The sequence below is a fragment of the Procambarus clarkii genome, chromosome 57 (genome assembly GCF_040958095.1).
Source record: "Procambarus clarkii isolate CNS0578487 chromosome 57, FALCON_Pclarkii_2.0, whole genome shotgun sequence".
In the NCBI taxonomy this organism is placed as follows: Eukaryota; Metazoa; Arthropoda; class Malacostraca; order Decapoda; family Cambaridae; genus Procambarus; species Procambarus clarkii.
In genome coordinates, this window is record NC_091206.1 from 12024184 (window position 1) to 12044331 (window position 20148).

General features: G+C 44.6%; 1 protein-coding gene across 2 annotated transcripts in view; it reads left to right on the top strand.

The window, feature by feature from the left end:
- Window positions 1–20148, top strand: part of Btk (tyrosine-protein kinase Btk29A) — a 495654-nt gene that overhangs the window by 103336 nt on the left and 372170 nt on the right. For both annotated transcript variants that reach the window (XM_069306275.1, XM_069306274.1), the window contains exons 3-4: window positions 4685–4880; window positions 7113–7256. In XM_069306275.1, the coding sequence (XP_069162376.1) occupies window positions 4685–4880; window positions 7113–7256 (340 nt within the window). The remainder of the gene's footprint in view (window positions 1–4684; window positions 4881–7112; window positions 7257–20148) is intronic.

Sequence of the window (20148 nt, forward strand, 5' to 3'; positions counted from 1 at the left end):
TGTGTGTGTGTGTGTGTGTGTGTGTGTGTGTATGTGTGTGTGTGTGTGTCCAGGTGCAAACATGGGTGGTGTTGGCTCAGCACACACACACACACACAACGCTTGTGGGTTTAATGAGTTAAGCTGCCATGTTAATCCCTTGAACTGTGCTGCTCTTGGCGAGAAAGATGAACGCACTTGACAGACTAACTGTTAGGAATTTAGACCTGGATATATGCAAAGTTGTGACTGTAGGCTTAAGAACGAGAGAGCTCCAGGAGCAGCGCCGAATGAATGAGGGACACTTGCCCAATTACGAGGAGAAGGGAGTACACGTAAGGCCAAACCTAACCTGTGAGCCACACGTGAGAATAACATTGGTGGCGCTCGCTAAACCGGCAGACGCTTGGCCAGCGGTGTTGAGAAACAATGATTTGAGAGAAGGTTCTATCTTGATTGGAGGTTTCTATCATCCAAGATTGGAGATTCTATCTTGAAGGTTGATTGAAATATTCTATCACCTGTTAGCCCTGCTTATGAAAGAATCACTTGCAGGCGATGAGTCACAATAACGTGGCTAAAGTATGTTGACCAGACCACACACTAGAAGGTGAAGGGACGACGACGTTTCGGTCCGTCCTGGACAATCGACTTGAGAATGGTCCAGGACGGACCGAAACGTCGTCGTCCCGTCATCTTCTAGTGTGTGGTCTGGTCAACAAAGAATCAATTTGCACAAGCCTCAACTGATGACCAAACATTTCTCGAGCAGTAAACCTGGAGAATACCTGGGAAGGGTTCTGGGAGTTGTTCTACTCCCCACGTCCGGCCATAGACCAGGCTCGACTTGTTATCTTGAGGTTATCTTGACATGATTTCGGGGCTTAGTGTCCCCGCGGCCCGGTCCTCGACCAGGCCTCCACCCCCAGGAAGCAGCCCGTGACAGCTGACTAACTCCCAGGTACCTATTTTACTGCTAGGTAACAGGGAGTTGTGACTTGGGAGATAACCAGGCTAGACAGTGCTTCGCTCGCGTCCTCTGTTTGAATCGCAACTGTAAATGCTTCACTTTGTACTATAAATACCACACTTAACTAACTGAACTACTAATAATACAACAGATTTCAATAAACTATTTCTATATTTGAGAAAATAGCAATTTTGAGTACGGATTACGTTTAAATTGGTGAATGCGTCTTTGGTGGTCGGACACAACTTGGACTAACAGAACCCGAGGACGGGTTGTGCCTGTAAGGCTTTTATTATATCTAATTGTTTAATATATTTATTATATCTAATTTATTATATCACAGTGCTAGTGGGATGGTGGGGTCTGGGGGGGGAGGTTCTGTGTGGTCAGAGACGTGAAGGTTTTGTCTGGTCAGAGACCTGAAGGTTCTGTCTGGTCAGAGACCTGAAGGTTCTGTCTGGTCAGAGATGGGAAGGTTCTGTCTGGTCAGAGACGGGAAGGTTCTGTCTGGTCAGAGACGTGAAGGTTCTGTCTGGTCAGAGACGTGAAGGTTCTGTCTGGTCAGAGACGTGAAGGTTCTGTCTGGTCAGAGACGTGAAGGTTCTGTCTGGTCAGAGACGTGAAGGTTCTGTCTGGTCAGAGACGTGAAGATTCTGTCTGGTCAGAGACGTGAAGATTCTGTCTGGTCAGAGACGTGAAGATTCTGTCTGGTCAGAGACGTGAAGATTCTGTCTGGCCAGAGACGTGAAGGTTCTGTCTGGTCAGAGACGTGAAGGTTCTGTCTGGTCAGAGACGTGAAGGTTCTGTCTGGTCAGAGACGTGAAGGTTCTGTCTGGTCAGAGACCTGAAGGTTCTGTCTAGTCAGAAAAACGAAGGTTTAAGTCACAATTAATATTTCTAAGCATTAAACAAGATGAGTAGCAATGGAACATAGTGGTGAAGAATGATAATCTTGCTCCAAATGATTCTAGAAATAAATTGGCAAATATATCACTAATTGCGAGGCCCAATTATCATGCCAAATTGTTGATGTCCATGAAAGGCTGATTTATCTTCAGTTATCTGAAGGCAGGTCAGTTGGAACTATGGAAAACAGAGATGTGATAAACATACCAGCTATCTTTTTATTCTTAATGTTAATGCCTCTACTTATGTTTGCGGCAAGTCACCAGTCTAAGATACACACTACTGACAGTTCAGATAAATATTTCACTTAATGCCAGCAAGTCTATGAGGAGCACTGCCGATACCTAAGGTGATTGGGCTCACGGAATGTTGGGTTTGTGGCATTTCGGGAGGCCATATTGAAGTTGGGGCTGTTGTTATTGGTAGTAAGGTGTCGAAATTGTTTGCAGAGTTGAGACCACTTTGTGTCATTTTAGCCATTTGATAAAAGTATTGTTTCTATATCTCACTTTGTGACGATGTAATGTAGGCCTCGCCATTCCAGAGGTGATGGTGAGCCCTATACACTACGTAACATAACATTTTGTTACATAACTGTATTCATATCAACAACTCGGCCTCTTTTGCTTGCTGTAGTAACTTTGATGTATTGATCCAAGATTCCCCAAGACTGTAATGGGGCATTTCGGTATGGATGGTTTAGGGGGTCAAGATGCCTTGTACATATCCCATCATTAAATATGAGTCGGCATATATGTAGGTACGAGCAAGGTCTATTTGTTAAGGTATCTGTTTTGGACACCTGTACCAAATTTGAAGCAGAGATCCATTCATTCAAGGCATACCTGCTCGATACCTGGTTGATGGGGCTCTGGGAGTTCTTCTACTCCCCAAGCCCGGCCCGAGGCCAGGATTGACACCGTCATATTCACCGTCTGATGAATATGACATACCACGGGTTCATCCTGGGGATGCGTGCGCGTGTGTATACAGTGTCAGAAATATTTGTAGTAGATATGAGAGAGGAAAATAGATCGGGAGTTAGTACATTAGCCAACCCACAATTACAAAGGTAGGATCCAAGATCTAACAGGTCGATCCTGCAGGCACGAACAGTAAGCACATACACACACACATGCATATGTATATACATACATGAATTCACGCACACGGATTGTAAATATTGTTGGAAAACATACATTACATTTTCATAATGGAGGTTTTTGATGCAATATTCCACGAATTCGGACTTGGCAGTATAAACGTTTGTATCTTGTAATATTCATGGAACGCAGAATATAAGAACAGATTTATTATCTTAATCAAATATTATCTTGGTTCCTGGTGTCCTTTCTATATATATATATATATATATATATATATATATATATATATATATATATATATATATATATATATATATATGTATTTTTATAGCTAGAAGAGGTACCACCTCTGGTGCAAGTGTAGGGACCCATAGCCTCGGAGAAGAAAATAAAGAGTACTCAGAGAAGACCTTGTGGATCCTCACTGAACACTTTATATATTTATTTATATATATGAACACTATATATATATATATATATATATATATATATATATATATATATATATATATATATATATATATATATCGACTCCTGACACTGGTGCTCATAACCCCTCATGGAGCCGTTCTTTAAGTATCGACCATAAGCCTCGTGCTCATAAATTGTCTACATTGCCATTATATTTTCCATTATAAAGCTTGATTTATTATGTTCCTGTTAATGTGGTTTTTCATAAGCCTTTGTATGTTAGCGCTTTAAACATAAGGGATGTTTATAATAGTAAGAGAGTGCCTAGATGGAGAGTGGGAATGGCTATAGTAATATAGAGTGGCCACTTGGAATTAGGAAAGAGATAATAGTATCATAAAGAGCTCTATTAGGTAAAGAAGCTCTTTTGTAGAAAAAGGGAAAAACACAAGTTTTAAGATAAAATTTTACACACAAACTTTCTATACAAATATATATGGCCCTTTTGAAAAGGCAAATTACTGTATCTTGATAATCCCTTCCCCCCCCCCCCAAACAAAAAAGACTTGCTGATAACAAACTAGAGTGATTCTGACTGGAAACAAATGAGCCGACCCACACATATGAAGTAACACACTCTCTTATCTCTAGTAAGGAGAACTCTTAAGAATGAAACCCTATCTCTCTTTCAAGGAGAAAGTTCTTAATAAATAAAACCTTCTCCCAATAAAAACTCTAAATTAACAATGAAGCTTTCTTGAAAGGAGAAATATCTTGGTGAACAAGCCTCTCTCTCTCCCAAGAAAACTCTTAGTAAGAAAAGCTTCTCCCTGTGAAGATTGAGGTTTGGCAGCCGTCACACACACACACACACACACACACACACACACACACACACACACACACACACACACACACACGCAGAGGAAGCAGCCCGTAGCAGTTGTCTAACTTAGGTACCTATTTACTGCTAAATAACAGGACATCAGGGTGAAGGAAACTCTGCCCATCTGTTTCCGCCGGCTGCGGGGATCGAAGCCCGGTCCCTAGGTCCACGAGTCTAGAGTTCTGTCCACTCAGCCACACACCCCTGTGTGTGTGTGTGTGAGCCATTACCTCTACAGTTTTTAACACTTACCTGGTACCAAATGTTAGCCTATCCTGGAGATTGATTGTACTGACATTTTAAATTATGCCATAATTAAGTTTAGCCTGTGCCGAAATTTAAATAGCCTTTTGTGTTTACTAATATTGTTATGCATATGCAGAGTACTAAAAGCGGTGTGTGTGTGCGTGGTTGGTGCCCTTGCAGAGCGGACGACGGAAGGAACGTGGACGCGTGGAGTTGAGCCGAGTGGTGGCGGTGGAGTGCGTGGATAGTGCCGTGTTCCAGCGAGACTGGGTCTTCCAGCTCTGCTACCTCTCCGACGAGAAGGAGCAGTTCGTCCTCTACATCGCCGCCGTCACCTCTCAGGAGCGTGACCAGTGGCTCGACTACATCCGAAGGCGTGAGTGACCTTTCTTTGCACTTGGGAACTGGTGGTCAAGTGAAATTAAGGGTTCTGTTAGAGACATATTTTCTGTTAGGGATTACAGATCAACCAGAGTTATAGATTATGGCGTCGTGTTCTCGAATAACTGAACCTTGTGATACTTGAAGCGCCAAGAATATAAGGTAGAATGTTTACTATTAAATACATTATTATTGAATAACTATTCGGGTTATTATAACCCGAGTGATTGGGCACTTCTTGCAAGAACGTATCCAGTTGCTTCTTGAAAATATAAAATTTTGTTCTGGCAATATGTACTTTGTGGAAGGCGGCTGAAGAGCTGCGGACCTCTGATGTTCATAGAGCGTTCTTAGATTGTGCCTATGGCTCCTCTTCTCTTTACTGAGTCTAGTCAATATTTCCTGTCATATCCTTTCTTCCATTGTTATCTGATTATTTTGCTGTTTTATTGTGCATGTTTTGTAACTTTAATACAATAATCTGAACTTTAAAAAGTAGTTGCCTGAGAAAGCGGTAATTTGACTCAATTTCATTTCCAGTTTCATAAATTTCAGAGTATATTTTGAATGCTATGAGACGGAATTATATTTCAGAAGTTTTTCTGTATGCGTATAGTAGCTGCCAGATTGCACTTGTTGTAATTTTTGTTAGACATTCTTATGTGTATGGGAGGATGTACACCGCAGACTATCTGATTGGTTTGCGTGCTGGCGTATTAGTTGGCCGATTTTCTCGCTGACTGTTAACTGGCTTTCTGTCTGGCCGACAGATCTCTTTTTAAATGGCTAGCTTTCTGGCTGACGATCTGGTTAGCTTCTTGCTTAGTAGTTGACTCGCTGACTGCCTCTCTTACTAGCTAACTGTCTGGTTGGCTAGCTGAATGATCAAATGAAACAGCGAATTATCCAGCCAGCCAGTCAGTCAGCCAGCCAGCCAGCCAGCCCAGCCCATCATCAAAACATTGGCCGAATGCTCGTTAATTCAGCCCCTGAACCGCCTGTTTATACTTGACTCACAACTGATTACGTTAGAACTTGCTTCAATCATTTCATTTTCGTTCTACAAATACAAATTATTTCCAGCATAGCCTGATCTTGACCTAATCATACATACATTTATAATACACAGTATACCAGCAATGTCGAATTGAGAAAATACAGATTTTGAATACACTTTACGTTATAATTGATGATTGCTTCTTTGGGGGTCGGCCTCGGCTTAAAAAGACCATACCTGGATGGCTTGGCCAACCGGCCACCCATTTAGCCAGACAACAGGCAAGCCAGTCAGCCAATTAGGCAGCCGGCCTCAGAGCGACCTGTGTGCTCATAGATGCTTCACGTTCCTTGGGTGATGTGCTGCTAATTTGATTGAAGTTGTCAGGGTTCAAGCTGGGTTTATTTACAACAGTGATTTTAGACACAGAATTATTTATTGCCTGAGTTTAAATAAGCAAAACAGGTTAGCGTCCATATAAATTTATTTTATTTACAGATGCACGTAAAATGATTGTAATCAGGATTTAAAATTAGTTTTGTCCAAGAAAAATGTCCATCAGGTTAATTTTACTTTCAGCTTTTGTGTAATATACCTTTGGATAATATGTATATGTTATCAAAACAACCCGTCCTTCTAATAGAACGTCGCATTTTGATGTATACTTTACCTAAGGCCAAAAGATCGTCGTACTAGAAAATAGTAGCGGCTCTAGAAATTGACATACTGTCTAGATTTCTGTTTTAGGTCCTCTGGTAGGTTAGGATAAGTGCACTTTAGTAAGATCGTTTCTTGACGTTGCGAAACCTTAGGAGGACGGGCTGATCAAAAGGATATTAGTGTGATATTACTGTTGCAGACGAGGAGTCACAATAACGTGGCTGAAATATGTTGACCAAACCACACACTAGAAAGTGAAGGGATGACGACGTTTCGGTCCGTCCTGGACCATCGACAATCGACTTGAGAATGGTCCAGGACGGACCGAAACGTCGTCGTCCCTTCACTTTCTAGTGTGTGGTTTGGTCAACATATTACTGATAATATGTTGCAGAAGTTTGTATAATTGCTGCATTATAGATGATTATGTATGCATCAATAATATGGAAGCATGTACAAGGTGGGATTGTGTTGAAGCGTTAGTGAAGGTGGTGGTAGGATTATAATGTTTGTTGTTGACAGTGGTGGTGGTGGTGGTTGTAGCGGGATAATGTTTGTTGTTGTTGACAGTGGTGGCGGACAACGAGTGCCTGGCGGAGTGGTACCACCAGGGCGTCTTCATCAGGAGCCAGTGGACCTGTTGTAAGGGCGGCAAGGACGTCACTGCCTGCACCTCCGTCACCTGGACCATCAACCACAACAACAATCCTCCAGGTGAGTGCCACTCTCCTACCACCATCATCAACCACCATCCAGGTGAGTGCCACACTCCCACCACCATCAACCACCATCCAGGTGAGTGCCACTCTCCCACCACCATCATCAACCACCATCCAGGTGAGTGCCACACTCCCACCACCATCATCAACCACCATCCAGGTGAGTGCCACACTCCCACCACCATCATCAACCACAGCAACTACCCACCAGGTGAGTGCCACACTCCCACCACCATCATCAACCACCAAGCAGGTGAGTGCCACACTCCCACCACCATCATCAGCCACCAAGCAGGTGAGTGCCACACTCCCACCACCATCATCAACCATCATCCAGGTGAGCGCCACACTCCCACCACCATTGAGGAAAATGCGAGCATACTCTCTCAATTGGTTTGGCATAGGGGGAATACCTCCCCCAATCAGCATGGGGGAGGGAAGCCTCCCCAATCAGCATGAGGGGGGGGATACCTCTCTGTCGGCTGCAAATGAGACAGATCTTGTGACTTGGTGTTGGCGCACTTCGTTTTCAACTAAATAGATAGTTAAAGTTTCTGGAAATTACTGTGTCTAGGCTTCTGGCGTGAAATACTCTCCATAAAAGTAATTAGGGTAAAGTTGTATTGTTTACGGCTAAACTTTGTGCCCATGAATTTGTACGGAATGAAAACTTGGTGCATTAGTGTACCGCGTGCGAGTGACGGTCGACTCTCCCTCAGGGTGCTTGCTCACTCACTTCCTCTCTCGAGTACATGTGCACCACGTCCCTTGTCCACATGTCTGGCCACGTACTTCCTCCCTGGAGTACATGTGCACCACGTCCCTTGTCCGCATGTCAGGCAACGTACCACGTGTTATTATATATATATATATATATATATATATATATATATATATATATATATATATATATATATATATATATATATATATATATATATATAATAGTATGTTTTTGGCAACTGCTAAATCTTGTCTGAAATTTGTAATGGGACTGGGAGATGCTGACTGCTAGCAAGGCGATGGAAAGAGAATACAGGTGATGGATCACTGCACCAGCAGAGACAATCTGTAAGTGAAAGGTGGCGCAGCATTGCCGTAGACTATTATGTCACCGCCACCACCTGGCGAGAGAGTTACTAACTCGTGTTCTTGAGGATATCCTCATATTGCATGTAAAGTTTGCATACACATGGCCCTGTATGACTAACCATCCTGTGTGATAGGGATTTTTAGCATCACGTAGCTAGCTCTTGACACACACTGTAATCCCCTTCATATAGTCTAGGGCAGCGGCACAAATGCAGATGTACCTAAATGTGTGCCAATTAAAAAAAGGCGTGAGAGTGACCTCTATGAGCAGGAACTGGGGCATGATCTCTCTCAGTTTATTATTTATTACCCAGGCATTAGACCCTTCAGACCAGCCGGTAGGAGGCACGTCGAGCTTTCCAATTGATCTACTCCAGCGTTCTTGAGGAGGATATCCTAATAATGCAGCCAAAGCTGGCCCATACAGGCTACTGATTACATGTCCCCGTAGAACTGACCCTCCAGGAAGATGGGGATTTATAATATAGCTCTTAACAGACTACGCTGCCCTCCACACACACACACTGTCGTAGCTACACAAATGTCGTCATGTCTAAGTGTCTTGATTTAACTTAAATGTATGTAATCATTTTAATAATTGGGTGTTGTATTCCTGTGGATATTGCTTCCCAGATATAATACGTGTCCCAAAAGTCTGGATTAAGAGGCAATTTCCCTTACATAAAAATGTTAATGTTTCTTTCTTTTTTAATTTCGAATTGCCTCCTAGGTCTCAAGACCTAACTCCATTCGACCTTTTTCTTTGGGGTTATTTGGGGAGGCCTACAGGCCTCCCGAAACAAGGAGACCTGCTCCCCGACCCCCAGTTACAGGCCTACTCCCCAACCCCGGCCTGTAACATTGAATTTTAGACGTTAGTAATATTACTTACTATTATGGCCTTTGGAGGTCGACTTTCATTTCTCGCTCCAAGTTTCCTTACAGCCGGTTATTTATTTCGGATTAAGATCCTGCGAAAGCTTAAGAGATTTATTGTAGATTAAGAATGTGGCGTGTGTGTAGTAGGTGGAGCTGAGGGTGTGGCGTGTGTGTGGTAGGTGGAGCTGAGGGTGTGGCGTGTGTGTAGTAGGTGGAGCTGAGGGTGTGGCGTGTGTGTAGTAGGTGGAGCTGAGGGTGTGGCGTGTGTAGTAGGTGGAGCTGAGGGTGTGGCGTGTGTGTGGTAGGTGGAGCTGAGGGTGTGGCGTGTGTGGTAGGTGGAGCTGAGGGTGTGGCGTGTGTGTAGTAGGTGGAGCTGAGGGTGTGGCGTGTGTGTGGTAGGTGGAGCTGAGGGTGTGGCGTGTGTGTAGTAGGTGGAGCTGGGGGTGTGGCGTGTGTGGTAGGTGGAGCTGAGGGTGTGGCGTGTGTGTGGTAGGTGGAGCTGAGGGTGTGGCGTGTGTGTGGTAGGTGGAGCTGAGGGTGTGGCGTGTGTGTAGTAGGTGGAGCTGAGGGTGTGGCGTGTGTGTGGTAGGTGGAGCTGAGGGTGTGGCGTGTGTGTGGTAGGTGGAGCTGAGGGTGTGGCGTGTGAGTGGTAGGTGGAGCTGAGGGTGTGGCGTGTGTGTAGTAGGTGGAGCTGAGGGTGTGGCGTGTGTGTAGTAGGTGGAGCTGAGGGTGTGGCGTGTGTGGTAGGTGGAGCTGAGGGTGTGGCGTGTGTGGTAGGTGGAGCTGAGGGTGTGGCGTGTGTGTGGTAGGTGGAGCTGAGGATGTGGCGTGTGTGGTAGGTGGAGCTGAGGGTGTGGCGTGTGTGTGGTAGGTGGAGCTGAGGATGTGGCGTGTGTGTGGTAGGTGGAGCTGAGGGTGTGGCGTGTATGGTAGGCGGAGCTGAGGGTAAAGAAACTCTGCCCATTTGCTTCCGCCTCCACCGGGGATCGAACCCGGAACATTAGGATTATGAATCCCGAGCGCTGTCCACTCAGCTGTCAGGGCCGTTTCCTTCGGAGTCGGGGGGTATGGCGGTTACTTTATCCCACCCGGAACCACAGGCTAAAATTCTTTGCGCAGTCTGTCACAGCCAATTGAACCCGAGTTCGATTCCCGAGAAGGCTGAAACGGTTTGACACGTTTCCTCACCTGATGCTTCTGTTGCTTTTTAAGATTCGCTACCTGGAACAAAAAGTTCCAAGTAGCACAGGCTATGGTGAGCCCATTCTGATGCTCCTGTTCACCTAGCAGTAAATAGGTACGTTGGCGTTTGGTGATTGTTGTGAATTTAACCCTGGGAAAGGTCAGTGGCTGGGCTAGTGGGACCGCGATCAGCCTAAAAGGCTGCTTGTCCCCCATAATGGGAAACCATTTAACATTGGCTTGCGGGTGTCGCCATTTTAAGTGCACTATTATTTAGTCCTTTCCCGAGACGTTTTATTAACATTTCCTCTTCCATTTCCACTCCTTGTTTCGTGTTTATTTTATATATGTTCAATTGTGCTATTAGTTTTTAATTTCAGTTTTCCCTCTTTTGTAGATATTCTTGTTTTCAAGTTAGTGTTCATGAACCAGCAGAGGCACAGGAGAGGGTTATCTTGAGGTTATCTTGAGATGATTTCGGGGCTTTTTAGTGTCCCCGCGGCCCGGTCCTCGACCAGGCCTCCACCCCCAGAAAGCAGCCCGTGACAGCTGACTAATACCCAGGTACCTATTTTACTGCTAAGTAACAGGGACATTGGGTGAAAGAAACTCTGCCCATTGTTTCTCGCCGGCGCCTGGGATCGAACCCAGGACCACAGAATCACAAGTCCAGCGTGCTGTCCACTCGGCCGACCGGCTCCCTGAGGGAGGTGGTGTTTGGGGAGGTGGAGGCTTGGAAATGAGATGGGAGGGAAGGAACTATCAAGGGAAAGCGCCAAACCATTACGACTATAGGGATTTGGGATGGAACGAAATGAATGGTGCCCAACCACTTGGACGGTCGGGGATTGAACGCCGACCTTCAAGAAGCGAGACTGTCGCTCTTCCAAAGAGATGGGTGGAACGTACTTTACTCTATGGCTCTATCTACTATAGTTTACCTTCTACTGGAACGCCTGGTAAATCTTGCAGCCATGCTCCCTCTCGCCGTTAAAACGCCCCAATCCTGCTGGCGCAGAGGTGGTTCACTGATACATTTGGTGTAGCAAGTGGCCGTGTGTTTGGAAGGTTGGGGGTTGAGTACGAAGGGGCGGGTGTAGGCAGGTAAGTTAGGTAGGTGGCTACAGTTGTCTGGTGGTCGATATACGGGGGCGGTGTACTGGAGGTGACGTGTTGAAACTGAATTGTGGAGTGACATATGTGGGTGGTAATGGTTGTGCCCTTTACGGGTTCACTTATAGCCCGTGCTACATGGACATTTCGTTCTTAGTAGCTAAATCTAAACCAACATGTTGTGCACGCGGGATGTGTGAGCACATATTGTTGTGGGTGCTTGTATGGATTATTGCTGGTGGCATACCTGAGGCATCACAGTGTTGTGGAACTGACAGGTTGCACAGTTCACGGTTGAGGCAATACTGTGCGCAAGTAATTTTTTTTTCAAGATAGGGATACTTAGGGATAAGTTTCAGGGATACTTAGGGATAAGTTTCAGGGATACTTAGGGATAAGTTTCAGGGATACTTAGGGATAAGTTTCAGGGATACTTAGGGATAAGTTTCAGGGATACTTATAAGAGTTCATCTGTTACTATCAATGACATCTACCACAACATGTATAAGACAGGTCTCAACACTACATGTTTCTCTGTACTCACCTAGTTGTGCTTGCTTTTTTGTGCTTGAGCTCTGGCTCTTTGGTCTCGCCTTTCAACCGTCAATCTACTGAGTACAGATTCTGTATCCAGGGCATCGAAACTGCAGCCGGCAATTTGTACTGGTGTACAAATGGTGTACTGGAATACCGGATTAATGGTATAATAGAATTCCAGATTAGTGGTATAATGGAATACCGGATTAGTGGTCTACTAGAATATTGGATTAGTGGTCTAATACTGAAATAGTGGATTGGTGGTCTACTGACTTACTGAAATATTGGTCTACTGAAATTCTGGATTAGTTGTCTCCTGAATTACGGAATTAATTGTGTCCTGTAATACAGGATTATTGATGGTATACTGAAATACGGGATTAGTGTGATGGTGTACTGAAATACGGGATTAGTGTGATGGTGTACTGAAATACGGGATTAGTGTGATGGTGTACTGAAATACGGAAATATTGATAGTGTAGTGAAATGTGGGATTAATGGTGTACTGAGGTACGGGATCACTGTTGCTCGCAGGCACGTGTACAGTGCTGAAGGAAGGGATCATATGTACCCAGAGAGGATATGTACCCCAGAGAGGATGATATGTACCCCAGAGAGGATGATATGTACCCCAGAGAGGATGATATGTACCCAGAGAGGATGATATGTACCCCAGAGAGGATGATATGTACCCCAGAGAGGATGATATGTACCCCAGAGAGGATGATATGTACCCAGAGAGGATGATATGCACCCAGAGAGGATGATATGTACCCCAGAGAGGATGATATGTACCCCAGAGAGGATGATATGTACCCCAGAGAGGATGATATGTACCCAGAGAGGATGATATGTACCCCAGAGAGGATGATATGTACCCCAGAGAGGATGATATGTACCCCAGAGAGGATGATATGTACCCCAGAGAGGATGATATGTACCCAGAGAGGATGATATGTACCCCAGAGAGGATGATATGTACCCCAGAGAGGATGATATGTACCCCAGAGAGGATGATATGTACCCAGAGAGGATGATATGCACCCAGAGAGGATGATATGTACCCAGAGAGGATGATATGTACCCCAGAGAGGATGATATGTACCCCAGAGAGGATGATATGTACCCAGAGAGGATGTTATGTACCCCAGAGAGGATGATATGTACCCAGAGAGGATGATATGTACCCCAGAGAAGATGATATGTACCCAAGAAAGTGTGATATGTACCCCAGAGAGGATGATATGTACCCCAGAGAGGATGATATGTACCCCAGAGAGGATGATATGTACCCAGAGAGGATGATATGTACCCCAGAGAGGATGATATGTACCCCAGAGAGGATGATATGTACCCCAGAGAGGATGATATGTACCCCAGAGAGGATGATATGTACCCCAGAGAGGATGATATGTACCCAGAGAGGATGATATGTACCCAGAGAGGATCATATGTACCCCAGAGTAGATGATATGTACCCCAGAGAGGATGATATGTACCCCAGAGAGGTTGATATGTATCCCAGAGAGGATGATATGTACCCCAGAGAGGTTGATATGTATCCCAGAGAGGATGATATGTACCCCAGAGAGGATGATATGTATCCCAAAGAGGATGATGTGTACCCAGAGAGGATGATATGTACCCCAGAGAGGATGATGTGTACCCCAGAGAGGATGATGTGTACCCCAGAGAGGATGTTATGTACCCCAGAGAGGGTGATATGTATCCCAAAGAGGATGATGTGTACCCAGAGAGGATGATATGTACCCCAGAGAGGATGATGTGTACCCCAGAGAGGATGATGTGTACCCCAGAGAGGATGTTATGTACCCCAGAGAGGGTGATATGTACCCCAGAGAGGATGATATGTACCCAGCTGTCAACGGCGCCCTTGACACCCGTGTTGACAATATTGTCAGTCAGTGCTCGTTAGAATTCTGCTCTTGAAATCCCCAAACATATTCGTAGCTTAAACAACGTGCAGTATATTTTTAGAGCAATTTATACAAATGATCTATTTTTATTGTATTTGTATTCATAAAATTGTGGTATAAGTTTCAAATACAAAACAAAATGCAAGGTTATTGTATGCAATTGTTGTCAAAGTGTTAACTTTAAAAGATCTATATTAATATTATATTTACATGAGTATTGTGGCTCGAACATCGTTCTGTAGTATCGTAGTTGATTCTTATGGCCGCGGAAGGACCTCTAAGGTCTAATGTCCCCTCTGCTCATGTCATGTCATGTCACGGGGTATTCTGGTGCGACCTCGGCTATACAGTCATTTTGAGCATTTTGTACGATAAATGAGAGATGGGTGGAAGGGGCCCGAGAGCTAGATCTCGCTCCACAGTAAGCTGTGACATGCCTACTACCCCCGCCACTGGAAGATAGGGGCCCTGGAGCTAGATCTCGCTCCACAGTAAGCTGTGACATGCCTATTACCCCCAGACACTGGAAGAGAGGGGCCCGAGAGCTAAATCTCGCTCCACGGTAAGCTGTGACATGCCTACTACCCCCGGCACTGGAAGATAGGGGCCCTGGAGCTAGATCTCGCTCCACAGTAAGCTGTGACATCCCTACTACCCCCGGCACTGGAAGATAGGGGCCCGAGAGCTAGATCTCGCTCCACAGTAAGCTGTGACATCCCTACTACCCCCGGCACTGGAAGATAGGGGCCCGAGAGCTAGATCTCGCTCCACAGTAAGCTGTGACATGCCTACTACCCCCCGGCACTGGAAGATAGGGGCCCTGGAGCTAGATCTCGCTCCACAGTAAGCTGTGACATGCCTACTACCCCCCGGCACTGGAAGATAGGGGCCCTGGAGCTAGATCTCGCTCCACAGTAAGCTGTGACATGCCTACTACCCCCCGCCACTGGAAGATAGGGGCCCTGGAGCTAGATCTCGCTCCACAGTAAGCTGTGACATGCCTACTACCCCCCGCCACTGGAAGATAGGGGCCCTGGAGCTAGATCTCGCTCCACAGTAAGCTGTGACATGCCTACTACCCCCCGCCACTGGAAGATAGGGGCCCTGGAGCTAGATCTCGCTCCACAGTAAGCTGTGACATGCCTACTACCCCCCGCCACTGGAAGATAGGGGCCCTGGAGCTAGATCTCGCTCCACAGTAAGCTGTGACATGCCTACTACCCCCCGCCACTGGAAGATAGGGGCCCTGGAGCTAGATCTCGCTCCACAGTAAGCTGTGACATGCCTACTACCCCTCCCCGGCCCTGGAAGAGGTGTGGTGGCTCCTGGCCTTGAAGACCAGTCAATAAAGAGTGACGTCTCCCATCCGAGTACTGCTGTAGCTATTGAAGATGCCGGAGAAGGTCAGCCGGCGTGCGGGCCAACACAGTGGCCTGCGCTTTCCAACGTTACGGATGGCATTCCGCTCTATAGGCACTGGACTTTCGGTCGTGAAAGACAGTTGAATTGGGGTGAAGTTATGTCAAATTGTTATTGGTTAAGAAGTCGAAGTGGGCAGTTTTTTTTTGTTTTAGTTTGCGAGGATATTTTTAGTTACTATTTTTAACCTGTAGTTTTTGTTTCGACCATATGTAACCTGTTTCTTCATATGTAACCTGTTTCTTCATATGTAACCTGTTTCTTCATATGTAACCTGTTTCTTCATATGTAACCTGTTTCTTCATATGTAACCTGTTTCTTCATATGTAACCTGTTTCTTCATATGTAACTTGTTTCTTCATATGTAACCTGTTTCTTCATATGTAACCTGTTTCTTCATATGTAACCTGTTTCTTCATATGTAACCTGTTTCTTCATATGTAACCTGTTTCTTCATATGTAACCTGTTTCTTCATATGTAACCTGTTTCTTCATATGTAACCTGTTTCTTCATATGTAACCTGTTTCTTCATATGTAACCTGTTTCTTCATATGTAACCTGTTTCTTCATATGTAACCTGTTTCTTCATATGTAACCTGTTTCTTCATATGTAACCTGTTTCTTCATATGTAACCTGTTTCTTCATATGTAACCTGTTTCTTCATATGTAACCTGTTACTTCATATGTAAATTGCTCCTTCATATGATAACTGTCCCTTTATTCGAGGTTTATAGTACAAGGAGTAATTGTCGATAAACTGTAGAGAGATTCTGTGCCATTATCACCTCACCATTATATCAGGACTAAACCTGCTTGTTCCCCTTTTTTCTGGAAATGTGTATAGTTCTATTGTAGGTGTTGGTAGTCTTGCTCTTGGTGAGGATACTGATGTTGGAGGAGTTTACTGGGTGTACTGGTACTCCTGGAGGTGATAGCGAGGGCACTGCAGGTGCTGCTGCTAATGCTGCTGTTGTAGTTGATTGTATTACCGGATACAATTGTTGATTGTAGCAGCTATTGTTGATGCTCTTCCTGGTGGTGCTGATTAAGTATTTGGACTGTAAATTGGATAAATTGGGCAATGAGGCTTACATCTTTATTGAAGTCAGCGGGAATTGTGGGAATTTTCAGAAAATATAATTATTTGTTCATATTCCTACTAACTTATTTCGCACAAATTCCTGCTGGCATGTTTGCCTAAAATATAATTTGGCCATTTTTACTTTGAGCATTTTTTTTTCGGAGCCGAGGGTGTAGGAAATGTTGGAGATTATCGGGGCTGTGTTACTTTTCTTAACAATCTGGTTTTAATTCGTGCACAAAGATATATAATTTAAGTAATTGATATAATTGTTTATACCAGATTTGTTGGTGATTTCCTTTAGATTTTGAATTAAATTTTTCACCCCAGGTACTTGCTTACATAACTAAATATTCTTCTTAATTTTTTTTAATCTGGAGGTTGGGTAAAATGCGAAAAATCTCCGTTTTTTCGATGTGGTCAAATTAATCTATACAATTAAATTTAAGTCTTCAAATATGTACAATATAACCTTTAATTGCATTCACTAAATGCACTCAAGCATAATATTTTACATTCGTCTTATTTTTCAAACTGGAGGACAGTTTGGGGAAAATGCAAAAAAGTCTACATTTTCCTTTATGGTAAAATTTTCTTATAAAAGGCCTAAATTTAAGACTTGAAATATATGAAATCACTTTCATTTACGCTTCATTTACGTATAATGTTTTAATAATAAGGGGTCTTAAATCTTTTTTTTTTATCAGAGGTACAGGAAATATATTGCTTTTCCTCAGAATCTAAGTTGACTCAACCATTGATGCCGAGACTCATTAGTCTAGTAAGTGTTCAGGTGCCATGCGCCAGTTCCATTAAAGTTTCAATTTTGAATGTGACAAATATTGTCTAACTCAGCGCACAAATATTACGCATGCAATCTGGGGTCAGGTTATCCTCAAGGTTGTGGTGGTGCTGGTGGTGGTGGTGGGGGTGCAGATGGTGGTGGTGGTACTGTCGGAGGCGAAGGTGAAGGTGTTGCTACTGAAGATGCAGGCACTGCTGAAGGTGGTCATAAAGGTGGAGGTGCTTGTGCTTGTAGCGATGCAGCTGACCAAAGTTCTGGCTGGCGTGTGACCAGGAGAATAAGTTGGAATTCCTCTGGTGGCCAGAGTTTTTCTCCCACTTAAGATTACATGTGGAAAGACTCAGAGGGCGCTGGAGGAGCGGTAAGTGGTTAGTCGTTGGGAAACCCTTGTTTTGCTCCACTATTTTCTCTAATGGTCTGGGCACCATTGGGTGGTGTCTGCTGCGTGTCCTGGTCCCCACCTTTGTGAGACCCTCCCCCCCTTCCCCCGTTCGGCCTTTTCCCACCCCTTTTGAGATCCCCCCCCCCCTCGGCCTGGTCCCATCCTTGTGAGAGCTCGCTTGTCCTGGTCCGACCCATTATGAAGAGTTTGTCTTTGTCGACTTCCGTTCCTCCGAGTATCTTGTATGATGTAATCATGATTCGTTTCTGGCCACGTTTTCCATCATTGTGAGGTTTGGGTCTCTCGGCCTATGCTAGATCAGTTAATCACAACATCAGGCGGCTAAATTTATACTTGGTGGTAAATTTCCGTACCTTTTCAACCGTTTTTGAAGGTCCTTATTTATGTTTGGGTTCCCAGTTAGCACTGTTGAGTGCATGCCCCCGTACTGTTTATATATACGCCATGTACAGTATGTTGAATAAATACGCGAATATATTTGCATATTTCGAATATATTTCCTGAATATTTGCATAATTATTATTATTATTATTTGCATTATTATCGCGCTTTTTGCATTATCCTACACGATGCTCCCTTACAAACTGTCAAGATAGCATACTGACTATTTCATAATTCTAATTCCCTCAGATACTGTTATTTGCTAATGCCTTGTAACATGTTCAGGGAACAGCTCCTGCTAAGGGCGTAAGACTTCACGCAAGCCAATAATTAGAAGCCCAGATGGAGGGCTCGCATGTAAAGGGGAAATGAATTAAGTGAGACCCCTTGATTGTTATGAGGTACAGCTTCCCCTCGTGGTCTGGGGAGGCCACGAGGCCATATTGGCTCCCGGTGTCTGTCTCCCAACACCCTTGAGGACACAGCTCCAAGGCCCTCCCAGTAAACATAAGAAATGTAGTTTGAACAAAGGAGGACTACTTCGAGACCGTCGCTCTACCGTCCATCCCAAGTTGTTAGGGCCGTAGTGGGAGTGACATGCAGGGGTGGCATAGTAAAGAGATGGCAGGCAGCGCGTAATAACTTTAGGGGAACAGGCCAATTGAGTGCAGGACGGGGCTGTGTGTGTGTGTGTGTGTGTGTGTGTGTGTGTGTGTGTGTGTGTGTGTGTGTGTGTGTGTGTGTGTGAGATAGAGCGAGGGAGTGTCAGTGGATGATGACAATATGATGAATAATGATGAAGGCAGGTGAGGATGGGCAGGCGTGGGCGGGCTGTGATTCCCTTACACCCTCCAACTCACTTTCCCGCTCACTTTTTCTCCGTTTCACTTTATATCGCTGACTCTCAAAAGTCTCGAATATGAGAATAAGTTGTAATTATTTATCGTGAAATAATATCCCATTGATAATAATATATAAATATTAGTAGAATACATTAATAACGGAAGGGTATTAAAGCAAGGGTTAATTTAGCCATCGAGGAGCGATTATGTACTGGAGATGTTTTGAGCTAAACATTACGTATGATTTCGGCGGGAGGAACTCGACGACCAGCCAAGCAGCGTGCACCTATCTTCTCGCGCCAGTGGTGGACCGCAGGTGGGAGGGTTGACATCAGGAGCCGCGCCACGCGCGTGTTTGCACCGTCTTATAGTGTGTGTGTGTGTGTGTTTGCGTGCATCTAGTGAACAGGCGTGATGTTACCCGACCTTCACGCACTTATCATACACTCGCGTTGTAATGAAGAATTTTGGTTTTATACAAGTGTATGTGTGTGTTTATTAAAGATGGGAGTTTTCCTTAGAGGAAGTGAAACAACTGATAACTTTATTCATGAAACATAGAACAGGAAAACATGCGTTTTCGTGCGTGATTCTGTACCCACCAACGTCCTGGCAAGGTGGTAGTGTCTTTACCGAGCGTCAACACTGCCTGGAGCCAGCATTTGTCGCTCCATCCCTCTAATCTTTTATTCCACGTGGCGAGATATTTTCGGAATGATGCTGTTATCACAGTCCAGTTGATCGGAGCCTATTTTGAGGGTGCTTATCTGTGCTTTTGTATTACGTGTGTGTAATGGTCTAAGTGCAATTACCTAAGTGTAGTTACAGGATGAGAAGTACTCTTGTGGTGTCCCGTCTTCCCAGTACTCTTGGTCATATGACGCTATGGAACTATTGATGATTTTGGCCTCCACACCTGTTGTGTATGTGTGTGTGTGTTAGTTTTGTGTGTTCAGAAACCACAACGTGTCGTACATAGTACACTCTTGGGCTTTACAGCCCAAGAGTGCTGCTGCAGCCATAATGGCATGTTTATCATGGTGTTAGTGTGTCCTTCTTATGTTGGCTGATGTCACCTGTGTACATGTGTACTGCCATGTGTGACACGCTCATGTAGATGGTGTGGCACTCTCTGTACCGGCTGGATCTAGCTGTAGCTAGTGTGATACTCTGTGGTGTGGCTAGTGTGATACTCTGTGCTGTGGCTAGTGTGA